General features: G+C 35.2%; 1 protein-coding gene across 4 annotated transcripts in view; it reads left to right on the top strand.

The window, feature by feature from the left end:
• Nucleotides 1-21,389, top strand: part of CDH18 (cadherin 18) — a 356,371-nt gene that overhangs the window by 320,617 nt on the left and 14,365 nt on the right. For all 4 annotated transcript variants that reach the window (XM_032136147.2, XM_032136148.2, XM_032136153.2 and 1 more), the window contains exon 9: nt 1,472-1,589. In XM_032136147.2, coding sequence (XP_031992038.1) covers nt 1,472-1,589 — 118 coding nt within the window. The remainder of the gene's footprint in view (nt 1-1,471; nt 1,590-21,389) is intronic.

The following is a 21,389-nucleotide window of genomic DNA, read 5'->3' as shown; positions in this document are numbered from 1 at the left end:
CAATGTATGTATGTTCCTCAGATGAGGCAGCACTGGAACTGTCACAATACATCTGATTATCCATCAATGTATTCCCCTACTCTAAGTGAAAACAAGGGGAAAAACAATCTATCCGGAGACTAGTTGTACTTCAAATAAAAAAAAATAAGATTTTCAGCTTATAAATAAATATGGTGGGAAATCAAGAAGGATAGAGACTTATTTGGAGATGGAGGCAGGGGTAAGGAGCACATAGGATCTTGCTAAACATGTATCTTTCGAGCAGCGATGGAAAGGAGGTGAAAGAGTGAGCCCAGTAAACATAATGATGAAGTTGATCTCTTCTGTATCCTGAAGGACTTTCTTCACTGTCACTTCATGAAAACACATGCTTTTCTGGTGTTACTCTCACTCACCCCCACTTCTCAGCACTTTTATTTTCCTCCTCATCTTTCTGACAAACTAATGGGCTCAGAATATGGAGAGAAATTTAAGTTTTAACTCTGATATCCTTTGGTGAATTACGTCCCTTGTAAAATATTGAACTGGTTGAAATTAGGTATAATGTTCTAAGAAATGATGTTAGTTTCTAAAATGGACACAATGTATTTCAGAAGCAGGAAATACTGTTTTCACAGCTCTATCTTCTCTCTCTTTGTTTCTCGTTTTTCTAAGGAAAGAGTTCAATGAAGACACCTAAGCATTACGATAATAATTTTCAAAAGAGGAAAATATCTTTTTGTCTGTTTATTTTGATATTTACTTTTTAAGAGCAGACTGGCCATACTTACTGAAATGCATGTTCTTCTCTTAGGCCACCATAAATTCTAACTTACTCTGCTTTTTAGAGTACATTAAGTCCAGATTCTAAAGAATTGCTTTCTCCAGAGCACTAGAGAGGAGAAGTTATTCGTAAATCACTGAGGGTCTTGTTTTGCCTCTGCCATTATTTTAGAGATTTGGGGCACATCACCATCCTTCCAGGATTCAGGCTCCTCGTCTGTAACATACAGGGACTAGATCATGATCTTAAAGGCCTCTTGAAAAAAATAATAAAACCAAGACTCCATTGTTCTTGCATTTACTACTTAGACCAACATACAGTGATAAGCTGTTCTGAATCAACACTGAGATATTTATAGCTGTGCAAACAATACTTTATGTCTCCTCCAACAGGTGTTCATGTGAAAACATTGCATCTAATTGACACCACAGTACCAGGGCTGATTAAGAAAGAAAAAATCAATGTGTGTGCAATGCTAGAAAATAAAGTGTTATGAATGTTTAGAAATTATATACCATGTTTTTCCTAAAATCTAATGTAGGATACAGCAATTTAATTGATCGTTTTATGACCTGAATTTGAAAAAATAACTCAAGTTGGAAGAAAAGATCTTTTAAAAATATTTTTAAACAGAAATAATACAATGTAATTAAAATCAAGAGAACAAGCAAAATTAAATTTACGATTTAGTGTTTGTCTTTTCTTTAGGTTATTCACACCATCAGTGCCACTGATAAAGATGATTTTGCCAATGGACCAAGGTTTAACTTCTTTCTTGATGAACACCTGCCTGTAAATCCAAACTTCACTCTGAAGGACAATGAAGGTGAACATATATACACGTATTTGTTTATCTATGTGGTTTCTGCTTTGACCTTATATGTAATAGGCTTTATTCTTATATACTCACAAACATCTTGCAAATCAGCATTCAAAGTCAGTTTGATGCTACTGTGTGATGATCTGGGAATAGCTTGTATTTAAAATTGAGCCATATGTACAAATAACTTTCATTGAATTTATTCAGAAGCTTCTCTTTAAACAAGAAATGTACATGTAATATGCTCTTGGGCAAATTTTAAGAGAAATCTTAGCTGACAAACTTGTTTATGAGAGCTGCTGCCACTGCTTGGAGGTAGAAAATATTCAAATTAGGAAAAAATGAAAAATATATCCTAGAGACAGTTACTAAAGGAAATGCAATGCTTGCAATCATCTTGTATGAGCAAGGCTATCAAGATGTGCTTTACAAATTATATTTCCTCTTGTTATTATAAGCACTGTCCAAAATATGGGTAGAAAGATATGCACAAGTATGTAGCGTGTTTTGGAAATTTTTGAATCATTTTTATTTAGCCTTCTGTACTGTGTGGTTAAAAATAATCCCATAATTTAGTAACTATGGAAGTTTTTTCATTATTTAGATGTCCTCTTTGGTACATTTCTCAAGGTTCCATATAAGTCATTCCTCATACATTAGAGAAACATTAAGCCATACGGTATGTGCAATTTTCTGATTAGGATCAACTTTTTCTTTCTCCAAACTGTATATTTGATTATGTTTATCTGAATATGCTGCTATTTGGAATTTAACACTTGCCTCAGAATCACATGCAGAAAACAGTGGCACATACATTTTGAAGTAAACATTGAATTCCCTTTCTCTTCACTTCTGGGAGAAGATTTTCAAATGCAAGTCACTAAATGACAACCTGCCAAAAGCATTTTTCCCATTTTCCCTAAACATCTTTAAATATAACAAAGTATCAAAATGTGCACAAAACCATAAGATTTATATGAACATTTGAAGCTTAATTGTCTCTCATGTTTTAAGTGGCCCTATGTCAGCTCTGCTTATGGGAATCAATATTTGTGCATGTTTGTGTATGACAAATTGCATTTAACTGACTATTGTACATTTACTTACATTAGAACAGCCTGTCTTATAATTCAAATATACTTCGTATGATTAAATATGTGAAACTTGTGAAAAAATCATATTTTTCCATATTTCAAAGAATTTTAAAATTTGGCAGAGGTTATTTAACTTGCTTTCTTAGGAGACTGGAATCATATGTTGATCCGTGTACTTTTGTTTCAGTTTCATTTTTTCTATTCCAATAAAAAATTTATGTTTTAAAATAATTTAAATTTGATAATATTACAATGAAAATTTGACTTCGATTTAAAGATGTGTTCAATTCAAGCTGTTTAACCTACATAGGTATAATTCTGAATGTATTCAGAAAAACAGAATAATTTTGCTATTGTTGAATCCCACATTCTTTTTTTTTCTTTTTTGAGAGGGAGTTTCGCTCTTGTACCATGCCTGGCTAGTTTTTTTTTGTTGTTGTTGTTAGTAGAGACAGGGTTTCACCATGTTGGCCAGGCTGCTCTCAAACTCCTGACCTCAGGTGATCCACCTGCCGCGGCCTCCCAAAGTGCTGGGAATACAGGTGTGAGCCACCGCGCCTGGCCAAATCCCACATTCTTAATGAAAAGTTCTTCATAAAAGATAATTTTAGCTGGAATTGGTGAATTAAATTACAATTATATATATAATTATAATTATATATGTAATTATATATAATTGCAATTATATATGTAATTATATATGTTTTATATATAATTGTAATTATATATATCTGTTTTATATATATAGATATATAATTGTAATTATATATATCTGTATATATTGAGATGGAGTTTCACTCTTGTTGCCCAGGCTGAATTGTAATGGCGTGATCTCGGCTCACTGCAACCTCCAGCTCCAGAGTCCAAGCGATTCTCCTTCCCTCCCAAGCAGCTGGGATTACAGGTGCCCACCACCACAACTGGCCATCTTTTTGTATTTTTTAGTAGAGACAGGGTTTCATCATGTTGGCCAGGTTGGTCTTGAACTCCTGACCTCAGGTGATCCGCCCTCCTCAGCCTCCCAAAGTGCTGGGATTACAGGTGTGAGCCACCGTGCCTGGCCAATAATTACCTATTATATTTGAAATGTCTTAATTAAGTGATTTCACAACGTTACTAGTGTCAGAACTCACATATAGGTTTTCTCCTAAAAAGTATATACATGTTTTTGAAAGAGTTTGTGTCTACATTTTTTAACATTTAACTATGCAAATGAAGTTTACATCAGCTATAGCAGCTTGAGTATGAGAAGTCTGTGGATGGTTGTATAGTGGTAAAGATGTTTAAAATTTTTGTAAGAATATTTTTACAATTTTTGAGTATAGAAATTATAAATAACACAGAAATAATTTATCTTGGATAGAAAAAAGCAGCAATTCTTTTGGATGGAAACATTAACACGTAGCTGAAAACATATACTTGAGTTAACAGTCTTGGTTGTCCTCCATAAATTCAGCCCCTAAACCTCCTGAGCCTCAGTTCTTAAATCCATTTTCCATGATTACAATCACTGACTTAGTACCCTCGGGAGAATTAATAATACCATATGTAAATATATTAGAATCAAATGGTCTTGCCTCCACAGACAAAGCAATTATAGATAATACTGTATAAAGATGAAATTAAAAATAAAATAGCCCTACCAAACTGTATACATACATGCATATACACATGCTTATATACATATATTTATTCATGTACTCTGGAGATCAATTAAAATGAAAATACAGTGGAATAAGAGTCAGAAAATACATTGGAATAAGAGTCAGAAAATGCTGGACTGCAGGGTCTTGTGTGCTTGGGCTTTGTATTATGTAAGTTAAGTGACATTTACATACCCACAGAACATAAAAAAAAAACTGGAAGAAAATTTATCCTTCTCTGTGCCTATGTAAGTTAACTGACATTTACAAGCCCCCAGAATATAAACAAATAAATCCAGAAAAAAATTATTACTTTCTGTGCCTACTTCTCACATGACTTTCTGTGCCAACTTCTCACATGAAAGTCTGTATTGAGAGAAACAACAGAAATCAGACATAGCCCCCAAACCAGGACGAGCGATCAGGAAGCCATTGGTTTAGTGACATCTCCCAAATTGCTATATGGCAAAAAGCAAGGGCACAGAAACAGATTTTTCTGAAAAAGAGAGAGAGAGAAAGAGATGCATATTGTTGTTCATGATAAGCCTGAGAACCAAAAATTTAAAAGATAGTGAATGAATTGAGAAATAAATCAGAAAAATGAATTTACTCTGACTAATGAAAAATGCATAAATTATGACTAAAATGCTTCTGTAATTTCAAAATACGGAAATAAATTAATAACATATTTACAAAAAAATAAAAAATTGGTTAGACAAAATAAGGCAACAGTAAAAGAAAATAAATATGTATAAAAATAATTAGGAAATTCATATCAAAATAAAATTATAGTTTTGGCATATATAGAGAACTATATAGAACCACATAGAGATATGTAGAAATTTAATGATATCTATGTAGCTATACATATATGTTCAGAAATTTTAATTTTAATTTTAATTATATATATGCACACATATGTATATATAGCACATATATATAATTATAGCTATTGAACAACTAGAAACTACATAGAATTGTATAAATATTTAGTACAATTGAAATCTATAGTTGAGAAAGAATCTATAGTTAGGTAGAAAAGAAGTGGGATCAGATAGAAAGCAAAGACTGTAAGTGTAATGTCTATGTCTTAAAAAGAGATCTGAAACAAATGTGGCATAATAATAGGTTTCAAATCTAAGTGGTAATATTTTCTTTTAATTTCTACATGAGGGACAGAGTCCACTAAAACAAGTTTAGCATGTTTCCAGGCACAAAATTGGAGCTCACATATTCATTCAACCAGTGTGCATGTAAACACCATTCCTGTAGGTTCCTATGGCAAGTGATGATCTCATTACAGGTGTAGTCAGGACCTATTTCTTGTTCTCAAATGGAACTGAAATGGAACAAAGAATAAACATGCTGCCCAACCAGCATGTAAGAGATGTGTCTGTCCTGGAATGGGGAATTAGGATCAGTTCCTAAAGATGGAGATATCTAACCTGTCAACTGAATGATGAATGAAGCTTAACATGAAAAGAGGGAATGGCTATAATTTATAGGCAGGAAGTTAGGCAAGCCTAAAGGCCCTAAGGTATAGGGAAGAGTAGCAGAGTGAGCTTAAGGGACTGGCTAAAGTTCCAAATAGAGTCAACATAGGTATTGAAAGTGGAAATTAAAGGAGTTGGCTGGAGAGGAAATCTATAGCCAACTTGATTTCTTAGGCCATGAGAAGTCAATCTCCTTTGTTTCCTAAAAAAAAAAAAAAAAAAAAAAAAATCAATCATAATTTCAATGGAAGATATGGAAACTAACTTTTTAACAGGAGTGATGTAGTACAATTTCTAAAGGAGTATTTTGGTTGATATGTAGATAATGGATTGTGAGCAGGGAAGTACAGTGGTATCAATCATCTTTAATCATAACTATTGTAAAATACCTTAAGACTACGGAACAGTTTCCCTTTGTGAACAATAATACCAGGACTTCTTCAGATCTTTAATTCTTCTCCTCAGGATATTTATGCTAGGGCACAATTTCTCATGAAACTCTTGCATTTCTTCATATCTTGCGAGCAGAGGCATTAATTTTTTATTTTCTTCCAGACTATCTCTTCTGCAATGTTTGTATAACAATCAGCCTTGGAAGATACAGTGTCTTCCTTAGGTTCAAAAGACTTATTTATTTGATGTATAGTATTAATAAGGATAATGATACTCTCAGATACAGAGATTGGGCATGTTTCCTTACAATTTATTATCAAAGATCTAGGCCCCCTAAATTTAAGATTCCTTAGCTGAGGCACAAACCCACTGTGTGCTGCACACCACCTGGGGCCTCCACATCACTCCTCTTCACCTTAAGGTAGAAGGAAACAAATCTGAAGAAGAACTGATGCTCCTTGCTGTGATGTAAGTAAAAAATCCTTTGTCTTTGACTCAGAAGACTTGTGTTTTATTCCAGCATCTAGAACACTGTGTCAGGCTAACTGACTAGCATGTAAGTAGGTACGATCTCAGCTCACACCCTTCACATTTCTTGACACTTTATGGAAGTAACTCCTACCAGCAACTATTGTAAAAACACCTATGTTCTTATTATAACTTCTTAATGTATGCATTCTAAGTTCATACCAGAGAATACTTTAGCAGTGTTTATGCCTAGAATCACATAAGGTAGCTAATTTCCTCATACCAAGAAGATCTTCACCCATCTATACTCTGATGAAATTCTCTTATTTAATATCTAAATCTGCTTTGCTAAATAACTAAATGTAACACAATGTTTCATGTTTTTGTCAACTCTTTCCCATTCCCATGGGATCTTTCCTGACATATGTTCTAACCCTCTTGAATTTGGAATCTGATAATTCACCTGAACGTTGCAGAACAAATGTCTTCTTTAATGTTCCATCATGTTTATTTTTAAAGTTTCTTTATTTTGGACCTAGGTTTCATTACTGTGACATGTGCTGGGAATATATTGGTGGAAATACTAGCATGGATATAATGAACTGTTTAAGGAAGCAATAGTCCTATGAGAACAAATACATCCATTCAAAGAAAATGTGGTCTATACACATACAGCTTTGGTTGATATCCCTTTGATTGTTTTATAGACATGTAAATCACTAGTGAAATTCTTTATTTTTAACATTTTCTTTAGCATTTTATTCTTAATGATTTTACAATCATTGTCAGCCTTTTCTGATATCTAGAACAAATGCCAGTTTTTTGTTTGTTTGCCTTTTTTTTTTTTTTTTTTTTTTTCCTGGTGGGGGTAGGGGAAAGGGGAGACAGGACTGGAACACATGGTCTTATTTCTTGATATATATAGAATTTTTTGTTGAATGTCACGTGTTTTGTGCTGCTGTAGTGGAACACCTGAGACTGAGAATTTGTATAGAAGAAAAATTTATTTCTCACAGTTCTGGAGGCTGGGAAGTCTGAGATCATTCGCTGTCTGTAAGGGCCTGGTCTCTGCTTCCAAGATGACACCTTTGGACAGAAGGAACGCTTTTCTTTATGCGGCAGGACAGTGGAAGAGAAAAAAAATCTCACTCCTGAAAGCCTTTTTTTTTTTTTTTTTTGAGATGGGGTCTCACTCTGTTGCCCAGGCTGGAATGCAGTGGCGCAATCTCAGCTCACCAAAACCTCCGCTTCCCAGGTTCAAGCAATTGTCCTGCCTCAGCCTCCCAAGTATCTGGGACTACAGGCACTTTCCACCACACCTTGCTAATTTTTGTATTTTTAGTGGAGACAGGGTTTCACCATATTGGCCAGAGTGGTCTTGAACTCCTGACCTCAAGTGATCCACCTGACTTGGCCTCCCAAAATCCTGGAATTACAGGCGTGAGTCAATGCGTCCGGCCTGAAAGCCCTTTTTACTGTGGCATTAATTCCTTCATGGGACTGGAGCTCTCAAGACCTAAACACCACCCATTAGGCCCCACCTCCCAACATTATTGTGTCGGTGGCTGAGATTCCAACACATGAATTTTGGACGAGACAAAAACATTCAAGCTCTAGCACTAACAGAAGATCAAATGATAATATATTTCTCCAGAGAGTATTCACCATTTCTCTGGTAAGCAATTAGAGAGGATTGTATTCACTTTAATCCACTCGGAGTCTGAAGTGAGTCACAGCTGATTTGCGGTTTTGTTTAGTTTCAGTTTGTCTCTGATTTGTTTCTGTTTCTGGAGGATGACCCTCTAGGGCTCTAGACTGAGAGCCTCTTTGTGCACTCGCAGTGGCCCTTAGCTTTCATCACCGTTCAACACCAAGATACAACAAAAAAGCTTTTCTTTGTCTTCCAGGGCTTTTCAGCTTAGAGTTTTAGCATTCTGTTAAACTTCCAATTTAACTTTCAATCTAAATTTTGAATATAACAAATGTCTTTAGGGAAATCAGTCATGTCCCTCAATTTCCAATTTAATTGCAGATGCAGGAAACTTCCAAAAACTCCCCTAGTTTCTCTTTCCCCAGCTTAGAATCCCAGCCTCTTCTTAGTTCCTAATATGAGTAAATACCTATAGAAGAGAGGCTGTTTTGCAACCAACGGTTTGCATCTCCACAGTTTTTCCTTCTCTAGAATATTAACTCCTCTAGTTATCTCGCTTCAGCAGTTTTCTGATGCCCGTAAGTGGAGATATTCCTTTTTTTCTTTTTCTTTCTTTCTTTTTTTTTGAGGCAGTTTCACTCTTGTTGCCCAAGCTGGAGTGCAATGGCGCGATCTTGACTTTCGGCAACCTCAGCCTCCCGGGTTCAAGCGATTCTCAGCCTACTGAGTAGCTGGGATTACAGGCATGTGCCACCACGCCCGGCTAATTCTGTATTTTTAGTAGAGACAGGGTTTCTCCATGTTAATCAGGCTGGTCTCAATCTCCCGACCTCGGGTGATCTGCCCGTCTCAGCCTCCCAAAGTGCTGGGATTACAGGTGTGCCTGGCTGAGATTTTCTTGATATTTTAAGCTTCTCTCTTTGTTTTTAGTGGGAGAATTCGTTGATCAAAAACTGCATATTTTACCTAGACCTACATTTTATAAATGAAGAACCATTTGGGAAAAGTTTCATTAAGTAATTGGGACATAAACGGAGCTTCAGAGAAAGGATGCTATTCAATGATAGTCTAATTATCATGAAGATGATTGCTGCCTGGATATTTCCTTGAATGCTACAGATATTTGCTCTTTGAAATTTAATTAAAATTGGGTTAGAACCCCATCTCATGTACCGAGCAAATCCAAGTTTCTCTCCAAAATTTCTGAGGATTAGTCACCATTTCAACCAATATTCCCTGTTTCTCAGGCACTTGTTGCCTCTATTACTTTTAGAGGCCTGCTACATATCCTTCCCAAAGAATTCTTCCCAAAGAATTATGTTCTCACAGTACAAACTGTTTACGAAAGTTTGAGTGTACAGACTGCAGGGAAAGGAAAGGCCAGCTTAGTAGCCATCTGAAAAGGGATATCAGGTGACAGAAATTATAGCCTAAGAATAGATTTCCAACTCATTCTCTTTTCCAAATCTTCACTGGGATAACGTGGACAGCTAAATAAACTTGACCTATGGATGGATCCCAAAAGTCACCTCCAAGGCAGAGAGACTTTGAGATTTACAGGAAGATATTTAGATGCTGACTCAATTCTACCTACTATCCCTTACTATGTTGGAGGAATCTCTGGGAATCAGAGCTCAAAACACCTTTCTTAGAGAAAGATCAGAGGACGTGGCAGGGGTCAAGTTAGTTCAAGGACAGAGGCAGTTATTATGAATTTGGACATATTGAACATGATTATGTATCTAAGTGAGACTTTTTGAGCTAATATGAAAATACTGTCAATTAAAAAAGTCTTGTAAGATGATACAATTCAAATGGACACTATTAAAAACTGCTTCACACGCTTGTAATCCCAGCACTTTGGGAGGCCGAGGCGGGCGGATCACGAGGTCAGGAGATCGAGACCACGGTGAAACCCCGTCTCTACTAAAAATACAAAAAATTAGCCGGGCGTGGTGGCGGGCGCCTGTAGTCCCAGCTACTCGGAGAGGCTGAGGCAGGAGAATGGCGTGAACCCGGGAAGCGGAGCTTGCAGTGAGCTGAGATTGCGCCACTGCACTCCAGCCTGGGTGACAGAGCGAGACTCCGTCTCAAAAAAAAAAAAAAAAAAAAAAAAAAAACTGCTTCAGTGAGCAGAAAGTTCAAAAGGGGAAGCAAATAGAATGCTTCGGAATTAGACTCTAGAAACAGCTTGCTACTCTTTGAAACCTGGCTTCTCTACTAATTATAGGTGAAACTATGGCCACGTCCTTATGTTCACGGGATCTCTGTTTTCTCTTTTGTAAAATGGAGATATATAGGCAATTATTATTTTATCAGTGTACATAGAGATGAAACAATAAAGAATTTGAAAACACACATGCAATGTAATGAGGCATAATAGGCACACTGAAGATAACTGAAATATAAATAAGTGGATGGAAAAACAATAATGGAATAACTAAAGAAATTATCCTGAGTGAAGAAAAATATAGATTTAAGAGTGAAAATCTTCTAACTTGACAGATGATGAAATGATGTTACAAATTTCCACACAGTGAATTTAAATTGTAAAAGTAGTAGATAGTGTCAAAATACTCATTTGTAAAATTAGAAGTGAACAGCCAATTGATCTTCTTTTAGTGATATTTGAAAGAACTACAATAAAAGAATCCTTTTCTAAGATAACACTCATGTGACAATTAAGCAATGTATTTCAAAATACTGAATGTTACAGAAAACAACAACTATATTATTTATAATAAAATTCATTTGGCAAAAAGTTACAATAAGGGATTTTTCAATATTGACTATGTAAATGTTGGAGCTATTATTGCCAAATGAAAATAAGATGAAATAAGAATAAACATTTTTCAAAGGTGAAGTGTAAAATAAACTTTATCTAAACTAATGTGATTAAACATTTACCAGAAACAATGAAGTGTTGAGTACAATCACATATAAAAACAATGATAAATTGATAGAAAATATAGTATTTCTTATGAAATGTCTGTTAAATGCACTTTGCATATTGTCAATGTGAATATATTAAATTATTGGACCTAATTCAAAATGAAGACACTTTACACACACACGTGTGTGCACGCGCGCGCACACACACACACACACACACACACACCCTGATTCCCTCAGGCTGACATTTTAAGCTATCTGTCCAGCATGAACCACTCTAGCCTCACATCAAATTATTATTTATCATCACCCTTCCTTATGTTCCTTGGAAAGAATGCCTTTCCTCTTAAGAGAAATTCTGTAGACGGTTCTTAACATTGTTTTTCTTCTGCTAGTTAATTTTTCCAGTGTTATGTAGTGTCTGCTGGGTATACAGCAGTTATTTAAACTGTCCTCATTCAAGGAATTCAAAGACATAGGTCCTGCTTTCAAGGGGCTTGCTGTCTAGCTGGGAAAATGAGGATGATATGAAATGTAATTTGCAGTTGATGGAGATGAAATGTGAGCTACTTTAGAGAGATCACTACAAATTGTATTGTTAAAAGTGGTAGAACATGGTTTGACTTTAAGAATAGAGTTTGTTCCACCAGGGAGAGTGAATTAGAGATTACTTTTCAGTAAGTGGTGGATTAAAACAACATAGAGATGACAGAATGCAGCGTCAATTACTTGGTTGGAAAAATCTAGAGAGGGAAATGTAGCAAAGAAGAGACTCAATGGCATTTTAATTCACTCATGAGAACATACTAATGACTAAGCACTTTGCTTTATTCTGTACTCTAAGATACTCTGGCGTTCATTCTTTAGCTGCTTTAGTAACGAATCGTGATGGCTAGAAAAAATTGTGCCAGGAAATCTTCCATATTTATCTGGAAAGTTATTTCTCCCAATTTATTAAATATTAAACATTGATTCAGAGAATAATCAAGTGAAGGGTTTTTCTTTTATAATATATGTTATAAAATACATAATTTTGCTTAATATTGACCTTATTTTTATCGTTAATATTTTGGTAATAACTTTATTTAAAATTTAAGAACCAGAGTTCAAAGATAATTTTTAAGTTAGAGCATTTAAAATTGTATTTTCTAAAACAACAAAAAAGTATGAAATGTTTTCTGATTAAAATGTAGTTTTTTTCTTTCTTCTCTTTAAATTGTGATGTCAACTTTTAATTTTAACATCAAATAATTTCATTGTATAATTTTAACTGCTTAACTTCACATCTATAGCGAATAAACTATGGCCATATTATCGCTAAATTTATGAATATAGGCTTGAGCCAGACTTCCAGGAATACAATAACCATGTTCATTCATTTGTAATATGCAAGCGTAACCTAATCCCCCAATATGAAATCATCATTAGTCTACAAAGATAAATCCATTCTGTTTCAAGATCTTCATGCTATTTCTTGAGGGAATGTGCTTTATTTGATGTAAAGAGATTTGCCAACCTAATTCTTAGGCTTAATTCTAACTGTAAAGTACATTTGTAAATCTTACAGATTTTATTAGGGCAAACGATTATTAGTAATTGTGTGTGCATTTCTATCTCTATTTACAGGGTTCTAAATCACATTTCATTTGTCTTTTACATTTGAAAATGCTTATTATTTTTTGATGATTTGCTATCAGGAATATCTACTACTCACATTGGTTTTTATTATGTTCTCTTTTTTTGTATGTGTTTTCCATTCTCATAGATACTTGAATTCTTTAAAAATAAATGAGTCAACATAACACATTGTTTCTAAAACAAGAAAAAATGCACTGGAAATTAATTTTTTTAATGATACGAAACAAGATTTCTTGGAGTGTCATTATTACTTTGTTGGTGGCATTCTGAAGATTTAGTGTTTTCTTTGGCTTTATTACTTTTTATTATTTTTTGCAGCATTCGTTCTTACTTCTAAAAATGATCATAATGTTTATAAGTTGCTTTATACTTTTAACAAAACACTTAAAAGGAAACAGGAAAACTTTTTTTCTTGTGGCTATTTGGGGTTGTTGAAAGAAGATGTAACAAGTTACAATAAGGGATATTTTCAGCATTGACTATGTAACTGTTAGAAAGATGTCTTTTGGAGTCTTTTCAAATTTCACACTCCATTGGTAGGGAAATGCAGGTATGTAGTTTGATACACATTGGAAATCAAGGGAATTTTTAAATGTTTATCTTGTATTTCTTTGGCATTGCCAGATTTGTAGCAGTCAACATTCTCGTAGTTTATTTTTGTCCTTCAAACAAGAACTCACAGCTGGCGTTGTAATATGCTTAATTTCTCTACAGAGTATAACCATTTAAAATTTTGTTTTTATCCACAGGGTTTCAAGAGACCATTTAGCGATTCCTCACATTCCTAAACAAAATAACGCACGTATAATCCACCCTAAATTGCAAATCAAGCCTCATATATCCTCTAATGGATGTGGCTGCAACTGTTATCTAAGTCATTAGATATCTGAGTCATTAGTTATCTAAGGTCAGGGACGAGGTTGGAACACATGGATTTTATTCTACGGTGGCTCTTCTTTCCCCTATCAGTCAAATACTAACATTTATCCAGATGCACCTTGAGAGAATTACACCATCCTTTACCTGAATGCGGACACTCAAGCTTGACTAGTGAGAAATTAAAGAGCATGTATACAATCTTGACCCTAAAATGTAAAAGATTGTGGATTAACTGTAGTGATCCATTTTAGTGGCTCTTTTGCTTTAGGTAGAAAGATATGCTTTTGTTCTCTCTCTGGTTATTTCAAACTCTATTAATTGTTGTTTTATGTATATATGTAAAACATAGAAACATTGATTGTTGTTTTACCTATATATAAAATTATGTTTCCCCTTATGAATTTGCCAGCCCACACCACCTCTCGCCTTTTTACTCCTAGTCACGAATGAAAGAAAACTGACTCATATTCACTAAGCAAAAAAATAGAAGTAGAAAAACAAAACAAAAATATTGCTAATTTTGGCTGGCCATGGTGCCCCACACCTGTAATCCCAGCACTTTGGGAGGCTGAGGTGTGCGGATCACGAGGTCCAGAGATTGAGATCATCCTGGCCAACATGGTGAAACCCTGTCTCTACTAAAAATACAAAAATTAGCTGGGTGTGGTGGTGCACACCTGTAGTCCCAGTTACTTGGGAGGCTGAGGCAGGAGAATCACTTGAACCCGGGAGGCGAAGGTTGCAGTAAGCCAAGATCGCACCACTGCACTCCAGTACCCCAACCTGGTGGCAGAGCAAGACTCCATCTCAAAAAAAAAAAAGATTTATATGTATGTGATATATCATATATATATAAAAACTAATTTTATCATTGCATGTCACTTGCTTTCCTTTTGTGAAAATGTAGTTTCCATTCCTCTGCTTTAATTCTTTCCTTGCTAAGAACCACATGGTGCTACAAAAGTCACCTGCTCCACCAGGTACATTAATGCAGGTGAAGAAAAGCTATTTTAAAAATAGAATTATACATTCACTTGTTAAAACTCTCTAAGGATTTATGCTTACAATTTTTTTTTAGTGTTTATAAATCTAGTGACTCCAAACATAGTTTTTTCCGCTTTAACTCATTCATTCTCTACTAAAAAAATACTGTTTATTAAAGGTTTGTGATAAATAACGGGTAGAAGTTTTCTCTTGGAGTTCATACCCCTATTTTTATTTTTTAAAAAAAAACAGCTGTTCTTATCTCTACTTCTGCCGTTATTATATTATTGTTATATGTTTATGAATTATTTTACATTTTGGCTTGGACTTTATTTTAAAAGCTCCCTTTTTCTTCTTTATTTCCCTCCTTTCTAAATTAACACTTTGACAAATTTGTGTATTATTCATAAGCACATTTCCTGATATTCTTCAAGAATCACATAGTTGTTTCATGTGTATTTGTGCTTATTTTGTAAAGCCCGAAATACAGCCTTGAATATACAGATGTAATGGCTTTCTTTCTACCTAAAGAAAGATTGAACGATTTAAAATACGTTTTTTTAAAAAATCATGGTAATAGATGGCAGCTTCTTTGCAGAAAGAGATGTTTTCATGCTGAAAGTGGAAAAACAGCTCAGAAGAAAAAGGACAAAAGAAACTTAGAAGAGCTACTGTGTAGCATCTGATAAAAGAACGAATATTGGCCAGGCACAGTGGCTCACACCTGTAATCCCAGCACTCTGGGAGGCCAAGGGGGCGGATCACAAGGTCAGGAGTTTGAGACCAGACTGGCCAATATAGTGAAACCCTGTCTCTACTAAAAATACAAAACATTAGCCAGGTATGGTGGCGGGCGCCTGTAGTCCCAGCTACTTTGGAGGCTGAGGCAGGAGAATTGCTTGAACCGGGGAGGTGGAGGTTGCAGTGAGCCAAGATTGCACCACTGCACTCCAGCCTGGGTGACAGAGAGAGAGACTCAGTCTCAAAAAAAAAAAAAAAAAAAGAAAACAAAAAGAACAAAAAGAAAAGAAAAAAAAAAGAACAAACACTAGCAGATTAATTACTAATCTCCTCGGAGATTATAAAATAAGTACATTTATTTTAAATTTTTCTATATACTAGGTGAAATCAGTTAAGATGGTTATAATTTGTATCAGCATTATTTGTAAATCCAAAGCAGAAATATACAATGGACATTGTATTTATCCAGGATTTTAAGATTATCAAGTAGGAAGGAGTGTGGCAGATGGTCAAAGGGATGACATTCCAGGGTGCAAATCAGAACATAATGACATATTGGATCATGCATTTGTAGTTTGGCAGAAAGACAAGTAAGGCCACAAGGATGTTTGCAAACTTAGATGAGCAAGCAGAATCCAGAGTCCGAAAATGGAGATTAAGCCACTGTAATATTCAAAGAAAGGGAAGTCAGAGAATACGAAGAAATAAACCTTCGTTAGAGAGCATAAAGAGATCATGCTGCTGAAGTATTACAAGATATATTAGTTCATTTTGCTTTCAATTTCTTTCTACATGTCAATATAATAAAACTGTAACAGAAGACAAGTTCCTGCTGAGTGTCGTTCAAATCATTATTAATCAAGTACCGATTATGGAAAGGGTGCTTTGCGGGAATGCAAAACACCATCGTTTGATGAATGCGCTCTGATAATGGTTAAATTATGAATAGATTCTACTTCTGCTGCAAGACTGAAAAAAACTCAGAAACAATATGAAACCATGCCTATTGATTTGTCTGGTGGAAGTTGAGCTGTATTTCCTAGCTTTCTCTTCATACACATTAAAAATTTTTTTGGTCTAATTAGAGATCCCCATCTGAGGATTTCAAACGTTTCTGCTGTTAGATGGTTTTGGAAATATTACTTTAATGGTCTGGCAGGCTATGCTTGAAATAAAATATATCTTTGCCTGCATTATCAAAAAAGAAATTTGCTGATATAACTGAGAGTATATAGGTGTCTGATAATTTCAGTTTCAAAAAACGCATACTTTTTCATATTTTCCAAGCTATAAGGTAATTTTGCACTAAAAAACAGGATTTATTTTTGCCCCAAAACCTATTTTACAGACACGCCTTATTTTAAATTGAACTGTATTATAGTTTACTACAGTGGCACATAAAGTCTATCCTGCAAGGTCTTTCAAACTATTGAACAAAAAAATGAGACACATAATAGTAGCTCAAGAAAACTACATCTGATCTCCAGAAGCATGTGACTTGTATTCCACTAATGTATTCTGTGGCCTGTAGAAGTACAGAAGTTGAATGCATAACTACCTAACAATATATTTTACGACAAATATTTTTGTGAAATAGCCCCACAAAATTATTACCAATTATAAACATCTTTGGAATATTTATTGCTAGAAAGATGGAGAAATTATATTTATTATTATGATTGCTTTTCAAATAAATGAAATTTCAATTATTTCACAGTCATCACAGGGTATTATTAGAGTGTAGGCATAAGCCTGATATTATATATGTGTGTGACAACCTCCCTGCTTCCTCCTATTTGTGTCCATATTCTTTTTGAAACAGAAATGGGATCATATAACAAAATAAATAATGCATTGTCATCTATTTTTAAATATTACAATAGATGCAAAACTATTTCTGCATTAAACTAAGGGCATGGTTTATGGAAATACTAAAAACATATTGGTTATAATGAAAAAGATATTAAAAAGTTTTCCAAAATTTTCTGGACATTTTCAGGGGCCCTTTTGTCAACAAAATTCATATACGACATGTAAACATTCTGTTAATTCTTCATGTGAAATACTTTCCAAACTATTTTTTAATGTCCCAAAGTCTTCTAAACACATATTATTGGTTTAAAATTTCACTTTTAATGTAGTGAACCCAAAACTATGCCCAGTACTCCAGGGCAGCCGTCCTTTCAATAAAGAGAAGCAGAAATTTCTTATCTTTATTGAATGCTCTCAGATTGTTTAGCTTGTTTGACAGCTCTATAGACTTATGGCTATATTTCTATATTTATCTATCTAATCTCTCTATCATTTACCTACATATGTATTTACCTGTCTATCAATTATCTATCTATATTTTAAAATAAAGCTGCTATTCAAGATCTTCCCTATGTGATACTTTCCAAAGTCTACCCCCTAATACGCATCTTTATTTCATGTCTTGTTGTTAAATTTCTTTGTTCTAGCTATACAAAATCTCCTCGAATCTTAATCTAATACATTAGCTTTACTAGCTTGGCTTCCAAATGTTCTATAATCTGCTGTCTTCATCCAAGCTATAGAGAGTTAGAATTAAGAACCCAGCTATGGTGCACATTATTAGAGATTGACATTGGCAATTAGTTCTTCTCATCCACAGATGTTCTATCCTGCTATGTTTTCTCTTTATTCAGCCTATATTAATTTTTCTTATTCATTTGGATGCCATTTGAGACTTTCTATAATATTTATTTATTTATTTAGGGACAGAGTCTCGCTGTTGACAGCCTGGGCTGGCATGCAATGGCGTGATCTCGGCTCTCTGCAACCTCTGCCTCCCGGGTTCCAGCAATTCTCCAGCCTCAGCCTCCCGAGCAGCTGAGATTATAGGCGCCCACCACCATGCCTAGCTAATTTTTGTATATTTTAGTAGAGACGGGGTTTCACCATATTGGGCAGGCTGGTTTCGAACTCCTGGCCTCAGTTGATCCACCCGCCTTGGCCTCCCAAAGCGCTGGGGTTACAGGTGTGATCCACCGTGCCTGGCCCTCATTTATTTTTTAACCATTGTATATCGTGTTAGAGATTTGTTATTGGTCTTGTTGCCTAATTTTGCAGTTTCAGCAAGACGTATTTTATTTTGTCTAATATATATACATGTATATATACATACATGTATTTGTGTGTATGGTGTGTTGTGTTTCTGTGTATGTGTATATATGTATGTGTGTGTATATATGTATTTCTATATAATATATATATTTCTTCTTCCTTTCATGTTCTTCCTCAGTGTTCAAAATTTTATTTTTCAAGTTCAGTGAGCCTTCTGCCAAATACATTTTTTGCTGTTCCAGTGAGGTACAGAATATCCCTTGTCAAGAACTCATTATTCTGCTGTGCTAAGCCTTTCTAGGTGGGAAGCTCTTTGCCTCCTGAATCATCCTTTCTTTTCAAAAGTCAAAACTTTAACAGGAAAAAAAAGAATGAACATTTTTATGTCTTTATGTCTTAGAGATTTCTATTTCAGGATTTTAAAATGCACTAGAAACATATTCTGGCATTTGTTTTGTTTCTGATCGCATTTCCAATAGTTTTCCTGAAAATAGCATGCTTCAAGATTATTAATATGAGATGTATGCTAGGCCTGGGCCATGAAAGAGCCGCCATCTACACTGCATGTTCTGTCATTTCACATGTTATTATTCGTGTTTCCTGAGATTCAGGGACCAGTGTCTCACATCTCTCCTTCAGAGGAGCAGCTGTGAGATTGTCAGACATGTTTGTGCCCGTGAATACTTATTTCACGCATTTCCCATAGACTAAAGACTTCTGTTAATTATGATGCAACATCCTACAGCTGATAGATCTGCTTCCACAAAAGTCAGGTTTTCTGGGAGAGTAAACATGACTGATAAATTATTATATAATACACATGATGTCATTTCTTCACTTCTTCTTTCTCTATCCTATAACATGTTTAAAAATAGACAGCTGGCTGGGTGCGATGGCTCACGCCTGTAATCCCAGCACTTTGGGAGGCCGAGGCGGGCGGATCATAAGGTCAGGAGATCAAGACCATCCTGGCTAACATGGTGAAACCCTATCTCTACTAAAAATACAAAAAAATTAGCCAGGCGTGGTGGCAGGCGCCCGTAGTCCCAGCTACTCTGGAGGCTGAGGCAGGAGAATGGCGTGAACCCGGGAGGCCAAGCTTGCAGTGAGCCGAGATGGCGCCACTGCACTCCAGCCTGGGTGACAGAGCGAGATTCCATCTCAAAAAAAAAAAAAAAAGAATAGACAGCTGATGTAGTTTTTAAAAATTCCTCTTTCACTAGGTAAGAAAATTTTCTTCAATTTCTCATTAGATTATTTATTTCTGATTTTCAGTAACTCAATCATATATGTATGTATATGCATATTTTCTTGTGTTTTATTATGTATAGTACATTGAATATTTGAAAAATTAGCTTTTTTATTATGTTAATTTAGCAAGGTACATAAATAATATCATTTTAGGATATTGCACTGTGACTGTTATAAACATACCTGCATAAAATACAATTTCTATTTTCAGAATAAAAGACATTGATAAGAGAAAAAGAAGCCCTAATTGTAATTGTCAAATGATCCACTTACTTTTTAGTGCAAAATAATTAACTCGTAGATGTAGCTGCATGTTGAGTTCCCTGGAGTTGAGTTGACATTTGGAGTGCAGGTGTTAGTGGAGTACGCCATTGGGATCAACATCTGCAGATCACAGGAGAAGGAAGAACGACTGGGTTGAGTGACAAATGGAGCTGCCATTCACTCTTAATGTCTCTTAATGGCTGACCCCATGGAAAAGCTCTGGAGCTAAAGTTGTCCATCAGTATTGTCAGTGCAGGAAGGGGGACGGCCCAACGTTTGTAACCTTTCAGCAGTGAGTCGTTAGTTATATGCCGTTCCGGAAGTGTGACCTGGGGGCAGGTGGCAATCTATAGCTACAGCAACAGGTAATTTTATGAAGGGATCTGAACAGTACACCCAAATATGGACCATGTGGGCTTTCAGCTATGCTTTCAGGGATGAGGAATAACAGTACAATGAAACATATACTATATGCACTGAGGACATCAATACCATTTGGCAGTGAATTGGAGATCAGGCAATGTGACACTGTGGTGTTGAGCAGGGTTCTAGAATAGAGGTTTTATCCTTATCATTTACTAGCTTCGTGATTTTGGGCCACTAACACTCTGGGACTAGGGTTATTTACTTTTAAATTAGTGTTTGTAACAAAAATTATTTTCAGCTATGAATTAAAGAATTTAGCACCCTGTCCCTCATAAGGTTTTATAGATTGAACACAATATATCATGCAGGCATTTATTATAGTACATTGCATTTAATAAACACATTTTTACAAAGATGGTCAGCTATTTTATTCATCATTAACTTCCCCATGGTCAAACAGTACAGCTTCAAATCACAGCTAAGTCTAAAAAAGTTTGTTGCTTGACCTACTGTCTCCATAGAAATATTATCTAAACCAGTTGTTCTTATACCTGTTTTTTGCATCAACTTCACCTCAGTAGTTTGCTAAAAATACAGATTTGTGCTCCTATTACATATATTCAGAGCCTCTAGGTTTGGGGAAAGTCTCATTGGCTCACTTCAAAGTATAGGACCCTAAGTGTATGACTTCAGGCCATCTGCATCCCTTTAAATCTTGTAGCTATTAGGTCCATGTCCAAAATGTTCATTGCTTCCTCCTGCTTTGTCTTCCCACTATTTTCTTTCATCTTTAGTGCAGCTGTATTAATTTTTCTAAATAGGTTTCTCAACTGGAGAACCAATATTAGCTTCTCTTTAATAATTGCCCCTTCGTGTTCCCTTGTCCATTTCATAAACTGATACAAGAAAGATACACATCCCCGTTTTATCCATTAAAGAAAATGTGAATCTTGAATGGCGGCTTG

The sequence above is a fragment of the Hylobates moloch genome, unplaced genomic scaffold (assembly GCF_009828535.3).
Source record: "Hylobates moloch isolate HMO894 unplaced genomic scaffold, HMol_V3 SCAFFOLD_17, whole genome shotgun sequence".
NCBI classification, from domain to species: Eukaryota; Metazoa; Chordata; class Mammalia; order Primates; family Hylobatidae; genus Hylobates; species Hylobates moloch.
Note: the sequence above shows the minus strand (reverse complement) of the source record. Positions and strands in the feature narration are given on the sequence as shown.